Below are 10556 nucleotides of genomic sequence, written 5' to 3'. Positions count from 1 at the left end.
ATGCTTTAAAACATCAGAAACCACTGAGGTGCCTGCGCCCGCCTCACGGCCGGATCAGCGAGCCCGGCTCCTCCCGCCCGGGAGCGACCGCGGCCGCTCCGCCCGCAGCGCTCGCTGGTTCCGGGGCGGGCCGGGCCGGGCATGGCGCTGGCCGGGGACGAGCCCTTCAGCCCCTCGGTGCTGGGCACCAGGGAGCAGTGAGTGTCGGGGAACGGGCGGGTGCCCCACCGGGGCGGCCACGGGCACGGGCGGGACGGGGCTCGGAGCCACCCGCGCTGGGGAAGGCGGCCCTGCCCACGGCGCGGGGAGGGGACATGGAAGGTGTTTAAGGTGTCCCTCTCGGCACGAACCGATCTCTGGTTTATGTGCTGTTTATTTGTTTAGAGGATCTGTGATTATCTGTAGAGTGGCACTGCTGCACAGAGGATAGAGTGGTCTCAGCCTTTCATGGAATCATGGAATGGTTTGGGCTGGAAGGGACCTTAAATCCCATGCAGTGCCACCCCTGCCATGGCAGGGACACCTCCCACTGTCCCAGGTGCTCCAGGCTCCATCCAGCCTGGCCTTGGGCACTGCCAGGGATCCAGGGGCAGCCACAGCTGCTCTGGGCACCTGTGCCAGGGCATCCCCACCCTCACAGGGAACAATTCCGTCTAAATAACCCACTAAAATCTACCCACTCTCAGCTTAAAGCCATTCCCTGTGTCCCCCTGCATCCCTTGTCTCCAGCCCCTCTCCAGCTCTCTTGGAGTCCCTTTAGGTTCTGGAAGGGGCTCTGAGGTCTCCCCAGAGCCTTTTCTCCAGGTGAATCCACCCACTGCTCTACCAGCCTGGCTCCAGCCTTTGGAGATCTCCAGACATTCCCTGGACTCTCTCCCACGTGTTCATGTTCTTCTTGTGCTAAGGACTAAGGCCTCACCACCCTCACAGTCAATTTCTTCCAAATATCTAACCTAAATCTATCTTTCAATTTTTCTTCCCATTCCTCTTTAATCTAAATATTTCCCAGTATTAATTATGATATCCTCTCCTTTTTCCCTCTCCCAACTCCAGCTGGGATGCTGCCTACGAAAGAGAACTGCAAACTTTTGAAGACATTGGAGATACCGGAGAAATCTGGTAAACAAAATAACTTCTGCAGAGTGTTTCTGTCGTTTCTTTACCATGAAAGACATTGCAAAACTACAGACAGCAATTCAACGAGTTGGTGACAAAATGATGGGGAGTTTTCCCATTGAAACCAGCAGTTCCTCTCTGGCCCAATTTCACAGTGAAGGTTGCTCAGCTGCACTTGGACAAGTGTCATTACACAGACATTGAGCTGGTAATTGAGCTGTATGTTACTGGCAAATGTGCTTTTTATCCCTCAGCTCAGCTTTAACTACACAAGTTACCCTTGCTGCTTCCTTTTTTAATATATGGATGTTTTCACCTGCCAGAGTTGGTGTTTCAGTGAATTTTAAGGCTGCAGGATTAATTTCCATCTGAACAGAGCAAACATTAAATATGAGCTATGGCAGCTTTTACTTGAGTAACAGTAAAAAGGGCTTTGCAAAGCTGGAGAGAGTGAGTGACGAAATAAACTTGCTGTACCTTTTGCACATTTTTTTTTTCTGGTTTAATTACCTGAGCCCTTGTTTTTTGCAGGTTTGGAGAGGAAAGCATGGTGCGCATAATCAGGTGGCTGGAAAAGCACAAGGTCCCTCTTGACAGCTCTGTGCTTGACATTGGGACTGGGAACGGTGTTTTACTGGTTGAATTGGTTGGTATTTTGCAAAGTTTGTGTATTTTTTATACAGAATCAGAGCAGTTTAAATACAGTTCTCACAAGTGGCAGGGGTAATCATGGGGAGCTGTAACCTGTGTGAAACACCAAAAGTATCAATACTTCAGGCTTCAAAATTTGAAGTATTTCTCTAAATCAATCAGCCTGAGCATCCCTTGTTTTAACTTTACCTTCCTGTTTCCCTGCATTTAAAACTGCATTCCTTCCCACTGTTGTTTAAACAACCCCAGATAAGGAAATTAAGTTGATTAGTTCACAAAGTACCCTCATGTACAAAACCAGACTCTTTCTCTGCACTCAGTTCTGATAATAACACTCATCATTGATACAAAAAAGTAGGTAAACCCAAGGGATTTTATGTAAATAACTTAAAAAGTTGTTAACACTTCTTTTGAAGAGGTGTCCATTTCTGTCAGGGTGGGAAATCTGATCAGGTGTGTTCTGAAGTGTTCTCATGTTTTTGTTGTGCACAAGATGTTCAGGAATTCCAGAATTTTTTCCTGGTTTTGATTGGGTTTTTTGTTGGTGTAATACTGCAGGGGAGTTGGTAAAAAAGGGGCTGTCACACTGTCACAGCTTCTGTTGTCTTGCATTCCCCTTTGGCTCCATTAGTTCTTGTAGGAATTGGAAGGACCGGAAGTCAAAGTCTGGTTTGAAGTGGAATTTTTATTTAACATGGACTTTGATTTTAGAAGATTTTAAAGCCTTTATGGAGACTGGCTGCTACACCACAGCACAGGAGAATTTATGTCACGAAAAGCAGAAATTGCTCATCTCACTAAGAGAAATTAGCCTGATAATGGTGATTGTTGAGAGCAGTGATAGCTCTATCATGGTTGAAGTACCCAACAGAAAAATCTTATTTGTAAGACTTCCATTTTATACTGACTCCACTTGCAAATGGGAACTGATTTTTCATACTATAATGGGAAAATGACAGCTTGATAGCTTTTAAAAACTATTAACTCCTGTGAGAGCACCCTCCTCCCTTACATTAAGCACCTCACAGTACTGTGGTTTCTTTCATAGGAAATTGTCAGTCCAGTTCCCTCTTGAAAAGTGGCTTCAAAAATTACCTTGTTTATTTTTGCTGAGTAATTCAGCATCTCACTTGCTTAGTTGATGTAAAAGGAATTTTTTGTGTACTAGCTGCAAGGCTTGGAAATCAAGTTGGAATTCTTTTGGCAGCTACCATTGGAGTGTTCTGCCATTGGTGTTGGACTCCATGATGGGATAGAAATGGCAATACTGGGAAAAACTCAGTCATAGAGGACATGAGTATCAGCTCTCTGCAAGGGAGCTACTGGAGGGTACATAAGTATCACATAAGTGGCACTCCTTGCTGTTTTTATTGTCCCTGTGAACTTCAGGGATCTGGGAGCTTGGATTCACGACATAATTCTTTTGCCTTCCAAAAATTCTAGCTCTTCTGAAGAAACCTTGCTGCCACAGAAAGCTCTGGCCTTCTCTTATATTTCTAAGTAATGTGGGAGCCACCACTATTGGAGATTGAATAATCTCTGGAGTGGAGAGTGTTCACCAAGTGGGAGTGTCAGCCCTAAACACGGGGCAGAGCTGATAATGTTCCAAACTCCTTCTGCTCTTCAATATTCTGCTCCAAGCAGCAGCAGCAGCAGCAGCAGAGTGCTGTAAAATCACCTCCAGGGCAGCTGCAGGGTGCAGTGTGGTCACGTTTGGCACAAGTGAGGGATCCCTTCCTGTCACAGTCAGGCCCTACAGGTTCTGCAGCATTTAATGTTGTTTATCTCTAAACCTTCCTTCTCTGCCCCCGAGACTAGAGGAGTGAATGGGAACTCCCTCAAGTGACTCAAGCCTTTCCTTTGCAAACAGAGGAGCTGTTGTGGGAACCACTCCTCCACCCCCAAACCTTCAGCACAGGCATCTGAGGAAGCCTGCTTTGCTCCGGGGAGGAACGTGGGCAGGAGCCTGAGCAATAAATGTTCTCCATCCCATGCAAACAACAGTGGCTTTGTGTTCAGCTGCAATTAGCCCTCAGTTCAGAACAGCTGGTTAGCACCGAGCTCAGGCCTGGGGGGCTGCTGCAAGGAGGAAGGACAGTTGTGGAAACTCCTCATCGTTTTCCTGGCAATTGGGGTGTCAGCCTCTGGAACAAGCAGACAGGCAGCTGGTTGCTTAACAGCACTCCATGTGTTTTTCCAAAGCCCAGCCTCCTCCCTGTCTCTGCTTTGACAGCCTGCAGCTGGCCAGAGGATCAGAGCTCTTCCGTCAGGTTTGGATCTTGCCAGACACATGGGATGCCCTGAGTTTGTACCTTCTACCCCAAGCTGGTCCCTTCAGCCTCTACCTCAGAGCCAGGACATGTGTCCCTGCTCCCTCCGACATGCCCAGCTCCAGCTGATGCCAGGAGCCCACCTGCTTTGCCAAAGGGCTGCTGGGATCTCAGTGAGTTCCCTAAACTGAGTTACCCTTATCTCCAACAAACTTAGATTAACAAAGTCTCTGTGTGCTATTATATGTGGTGCATAACCTGCCTGAAAATTGCTGATACAGACACCTGGCAGCATGCAAATAGTTGTATTCAAATAGACATTAGCATGAATAATTAGAAAAATGTATGATTTTGCAGTGGATTTCTGTTCCAGTGCAATGTATTACATCTTTTGGCTCTTAAAATTCAGGTTATAAACTAAATAATTGCTCAGTCTCCCATGGTACATGTCAGAGAGGATTTTTTCCTTTATTTTGCAGCATCTGTCACGTAATCACTGAAAATTCCTGGTTTCTAAGTTACTTTTGGTGCAGATAAGAGAGCCTGTTCCCCTCCAGGGTGTTACTTTTCCCAGTTGTGCTCAGTTTTCCACTTGACATAAACCAGCTTTCAGTCACCAGTCATTTTGGTGAGGTTTTTTTGGCAGAATAAAGTTATTTCAGCTCATTCAGCTAATGAGCTCTTGTAATGGTAACGGGTATAAAAATGACTAAAAGGTGAGTTGTGGTTTTTTCCTGTTATTAAGAGGAGGAGAGATGAGATGAATTATAGGTAGGGAATGTTCTGGCTGGATAAAAACAATTGCTAGCACACTGATTAAGATTCTCTGCTTCTGTCTAGGCAAAGTCTGGCTACATGAATCTCACAGGGATTGATTATTCACCTTCTGCAATACAGCTTTCAGAAAAAGTAAGAGACAAAGAAGGGATGTCTAACATTAAATTAAAGGTAAGTCTTGAGAGAAAGGTAATTGAGGAAATAGAAAGCAATTGAGCCCAAGATTAAATGAGCTAATTGATATTCAGATGTACTCAGCGTACTGAATGAATGATGTCTTTTGAGATTCATTTGTGAGAGAACTCTACCCAAATAAATCTATTTACGGGAAGGTTTTTGGTCTTTATTTGTTTTTTGTTTGCAATAATCATTAAGGCTAACAAGAGTTTCCCTGCTTGGAACAGGGTAGTGGTTTACCAAGTGTCAAGTTCTGTATTTTAGCTGCTACATTCTGAATTTCAGACTTGAGGCAGACGAAGAAATCCTTAAGTGATAGAATGCCTACCATTAGCTGAACAGCAGGAAGCTTGAGAGGCCTTGCTGGAGCAGGGGTGGGAGCAGATGACTTCCAAAGGCCCCTTCCAGCCTCAGCCACGCTGGGATTGTGTGGCTGCCTGTCATTCTGAGCTCTCTGCTGTGCTGTTGTGCCCTCCTGCTCCCTACCTGTGTGATGTCTCTGCTCCTGTGTGTCGGCTGTAAAATCTCTTTGTGGCAGCCTCTGTCTGTTCTCCTGCATTTGTGCAGTGCCTGGCACATGGCAGGGATCAAAGTACAAATAATGATTTAACGAATGAGCTTCGAGTGTGTTAGTTTGAGCTTTAGATTCCAGCAAATAGATCATCACACAATGTGTGGGGAGGAAAGAAGCTGCCATAGCCCTGTGAGTTACCCCTCCCTGAGCACACCCATTGTCAGGATTGAAGCTTCGTATCCTAAAGTCTTGCTTTGCATTAAAGATTCAGCAGTAGAAGATTGTTCTCACAGCTGCAGACTTCTGGTTTAGGTAGAAGACTTCCTGGCACCCTCAGCTGAGCTGTCAGGCTTTGACATTTGCATTGACAAGGGGACTTTTGATGCCATCAGCCTGGACCCCAGCGACGCGGCGGGGAAGCGGCAGCTGTACGTGGCATCCCTGGGCAGGGTGCTGAAACCAGAGGGCTTCTTCCTCATCACCTCTTGCAACTGGACCAAGGAGGAGCTGCTGAACGAGTTCAGAGAAGGTGGGCAGCTGAGCAGAGCCTTCTGCCAGCGTGGGGTTGCTGAAGAAAGGGATGAGGGAATTTTAATGTGTGTGTTAGCATATTGACTTTCCCAGATCAGGATTAGAGGAGGTGGAGCGATTAGTAAATGCTGCAGCCTGTCTTCCCTCTCCTACTCCTGTGTTTGCCAGTGCCAAGGGAGGACAGGTTTGCTGACGCTTTGGAGGTTGGGAATTTCAGTCTAATTACCCTGGGAAAGTGTATGTGTGGCTGGCTGATACTTTTGGGGTCCTTGACGACCAGACCCAGTTCACTCTTTGATTACTCCAAAGTTGGGGTAACATTGTTACCCATGTTTAGGGGAACTGGCAAGTCTGTGACCTTTTCTATCACTTTTGATCCACTTAGGGGTTTTTTTTACATGCCAGTCAGCTCCTGAATCTCATGCCTGAGGCTTGAAACTCAGTGTGGATCTGAAACAACCATCCCTTCTGGGGAACCGAAATTACTGGCAAGTTCTCATCTTTTCTGCCATTAATTTGTGCAAGTCAGCCAGCTAGGATTTTTATTATCCGTGGAAGAGTTTCAGCTGTATAGAGCAGTGGTGCAGTGTAACAATACAGTCCTATAAACTCACAGATTAACTGACTTGCAAGTTTTCCAGACAAATAAAGAATGGTTTGCAAAGGGTTATCCAAGAGGCAAATAAAACAACTTCCTTCTAATAAAAGCATTTCAATTTCTGTCTGGCAGGATTTGAAATTCTGGAGGAGCTGCCAACACCCAAGTTTTGCTTTGGAGGAAGAATTGGAAACAGTGTTACAGCATTGGTTTTCCAAAGGAAAAAAGTGAGGCCATCCATCTTGGACAAATTAGATTAGATGAGAAAAGTCTGAACTTTAAACCTGACAGAAAACCTCAGACACGTGTGTAAATAAATGCTTTTGGAGTGCACAGTAAAATACTATGTATGGAGCTCTGAGGGACTATAAAACATTGCCCTAGAAACATTTCAGCTTTGCATAATTTGCCCATAAATTGTGTCCTTGCTACAACCTCACTTGTTTCAGGGAAGCTGCAAGTTTGCAAGAGAGAGGAAAATCAGATGTGCTAAATACAGAGACCAATATAACCGAATGGTATTTGTTTTTGAAACATAAAGATTATCTGATATTTAATTTCTGTGCTGGTAAGCAGTGACCTATAGAGGTAAAGGTATCCTACAAAGCAAAAATCTCATTTCTCTGTTGTGCACTGGAATAGGGAACAAGCTTTTGCAATGTAAGTGCTGGCTCTTTAATGAACACGAGGGTGGCTGTTAGGGAGGGAAATGAATACAAAATCCACAGCACTTTCCAAAAAGGACCAGTTGGTACTTTAAATTCAGACTTTCAGACTTAGCATAATTGTGTCTCCTCTGAAGTAGCTCAGCTCTTTTCCCACAGAGGGAGTGTTTTAAATCTCCCTTTCCTGCGTGTGTTCATGCCTGGTCAGTTCCTTTCCCTGATCTCATGAATACATAAAGGTGTGATGTTGCAGCCTGTGGTGTGTGACATATGCCTCCTTCATTATTAACCTGCTATATGGGAATGTCTTTAGAGCCACAATGACAAGAAGTTTTCCAGTGAATTTCTCAGGGTGGATTTTAACTGCATAAATCCAAAAGAATTCAAAACATAACTATCCATTCCTTGTGGTTTTTTTAATATGTATTTTTTAAACTTCTGTGTGCAATCCTTTTGCTCAATTTCGTTGCCTTCATTTCTTCTGTTTTGTAATCTCAGAATATTGCTGTTGCTTGAAAGGCAGGAAAATGAGATTTCTTCATGCCTCAACAAACACATTTGCAGGTGACAATAAACTTGTTCTTTCAAACATCAAGGAGGCCCTCTTAGGCAATCAGGTTTTGTTTCACAGGCAAGGTCATGTTTGCTTATCAGGGAATTGCTTCTCCTACTTTCCATGCTTCTCCTCATTCCCAGGGCTCAGGAGATCTTTAAGGGTCAATAAATACTTCCAGTCCTTTCCCAGGATAGGAATCAAGGCATTCTTTTGCACAGTGGTGAGTCCTCCCTCTGTGATCCATCTGTTGATGTTTTCAAGATAGAAATCTTACTGCTGCATCTTTTTTGCAAAATGAAATATATTCAATTGGGAGAATGGGTTATCAGCAGTGCTGAAAAAAATTCAGTCCCAGAGTGATTCTTTGTATATTTGGTCAGACTTGGGTTCTAACCTGAGTGCCAAAAGCAAGGCCTTGTTACCGTTTGTTGTAGTCCTGTGTTCTATCCCTGCCCAGCAGCCAGCTGGAATGCTAGGAAATGTAACTGGGAATCCAAACAGAGGATTTTTTTTTAGCATGGTAGCACAAAGGATTCAAAGTACACTGCTGATAACAGCCTCAGTAAAAAAAGGCCTGTGACATTTTTGGCATCAGGTAGAGTTAATACAAGGAAATTTTAATTTTCGAGGACTCTGGCAGGATGTGTTTTGGGCATCTGTTTTATTCCCATCTGTAATATTTGCTAATGAAGGCATGATGTGTATTTAATCATGGGATGAAAATAAAATCAGGACTCTCATGGATTTTCTTTTAATCAATTACTTGGAATTTAACCATAGATTCCCACTCCACAAGATATGGAAGGGTCAGGGCAAGGATTATTTTCTCCTCTTCACAGAATTGATTATTATTAGTTTTTGTTCTCTGGATAGTATTTTTATATAACTTGTAAAGCTAAAAAATAAGCTTCTTAAAATTGCCTGAAAATAAGGATTTCTGCATCTGAGCTGTAGTTTGCATATTCCTTCAGTCCCAAGCACTTCCAGGTGTCACTGGAGAGCAGAAAAATGCTTGTAAAACATGTTGCAAGAGCTTTATTTTAAGGCAACAGTAACCAAAGGCTTACTATTTAAAATCTGCTCTGTTGGAAACCTGGCATTTTCTGGATAATGGAGTCTAGGAAGCTGCTCAAATACTGACTTAGGCAGTGGGGCGTTTTTGGCTATGAGGATTTGGAAATGACTTGTCCTTGATTTGGGGCAGTTCATGTTGGTGTGATCTCTAAATGTTGATGCATTTCAGCATTTCAGTGTTGATGCAAAACTTGGAAAAAGAGGCAGAGGAATAAGCAGTGATTTAGGAGGAGCAAGTCTTTGCTGGAAGCTGGGGGAGTGCTCCATGATGGTTCCTGAAGGTTGGAATCTTCATGACTGCCCAGCTGTGTGACTCTTGGTTCCAGCTGCTAAATGCAGGAGAATAAATGCAGCATTTGAAACACCTTTCACTCCTATTGTTTTGCTATCTGAAAACTCTGTCTGTGATTTCACTGTCAAATGTGAGGTTTGTGGGTAGTAAAATGAGCATCTTCCATGGATCCCAGAGGGGGCTGAGCCCAAGGCTGTTCCTGCAGGACTGAGTTTAGGCTGGATGATGCTGCAGAGCTGGCAAACCTTCCTGCAGTGGTTTTGCATAGAGTGTGGGCAGAACAGAAAGGGTTTGTGTTCCCTGCTTCATTGACAGCATGCTGAAGGATGAAATTCTCCCAGGACTGACCTTTTATTCCTGGCAGATTGAGGATGGGTCTAAGTGCCTGAGCCCAAACAAAGCACCTCCACCAACATCTGTGCCTAGTGCAGCTCAAACCTGGCTCCTGATGCCTCCTATTGCCAAAAACTGTGTTTAGGGATTCTTTTTTGAGGCATTTACTGGGAGAGGCCGTTGAATTCATTGCAGGGTTTGTCCTACTGAAAGAGCTTGGAGCATTTTACTCTGGAATTTTATGGGATTTATCACAGAGCTGAACTGTCAGGATGAAATATCCGAGAGAGGTGAACAAGCGATATTAATGAAATAATTATTGATTTGAGATGTCTGTTCCAGGAGAGTTTCTACACATGGTACTCTGCTAGAGTGTCAGGTAAATGGGTTCTCAAGACAGAAAGCCTTTGCCCTTTCAGCATCACAGTACCTTCTTTAAATAAGTACTCCTATAATCATTTTTATAGGGAAAAAAAAGTGAGAAATACCAGACATGAAAATCATGGCACAACTGAATGAACACAGAAAATTCAGAGGGAAGGATAATGTTTCCTTAGTCTTGACTTCCTTTTTGGTGACCAGCTTGTTATCTGCAAGAGAGGCATGTTCATTTGATGGCTCTTAAGGAGCAGGAATAGTTCAAGAATCCCGGAATGATTTGGGTTGGAATGGACTTCAAAAACCATCTCATTCCAACCCCTACCATGGGCAGGGACACCTCCCACTAAACCAAGTTACTCCAAGCCCTCCCCAGCCTGCCCTGCAGTGCTGACCATAGGCTGCTTTTCTAAAGGTTGATTTTTCTTTTTTGAAGGCTTAGGAGATATGAAATGAATATTCTGTTCTTGAAACTCAGTATAATTTTGTGGTGTAACATGAAGAATTTCTGGGAGCTACAACTGTTTTTTAAGAGCTGTTGGATTACATCAGAAACACCAACAGAATTATGGCAGCTGCTTTTCCAGACAGGGCCAGCAGTGATGTAGCATGTGATTACAGGCT

General features: G+C 44.1%; 1 protein-coding gene across 1 annotated transcript; it reads left to right on the top strand.

The window, feature by feature from the left end:
* The first annotated feature begins 102 nt into the window (after positions 1-102).
* On the top strand, positions 103-9294 carry EEF1AKMT2 (EEF1A lysine methyltransferase 2). The gene is made up of 6 exons (XM_030951130.1): positions 103-197; positions 1054-1119; positions 1648-1762; positions 4878-4985; positions 5818-6034; positions 6767-9294. The coding sequence occupies exons 1-6, from the start codon at positions 142-144 to the stop codon at positions 6892-6894; spliced, it is 690 nt and encodes a 229-aa protein (XP_030806990.1). The 5' UTR covers positions 103-141; the 3' UTR covers positions 6895-9294.
* The last annotated feature ends 1262 nt before the right edge of the window (positions 9295-10556 follow it).

Source organism: Camarhynchus parvulus, chromosome 6 (assembly GCF_901933205.1).
Source record: "Camarhynchus parvulus chromosome 6, STF_HiC, whole genome shotgun sequence".
Lineage (NCBI taxonomy): Eukaryota > Metazoa > Chordata > Aves > Passeriformes > Thraupidae > Camarhynchus > Camarhynchus parvulus.
The sequence above is the reverse complement of the archived record's forward strand: the minus strand, read 5'-3'. Positions and strand labels throughout refer to the sequence as shown.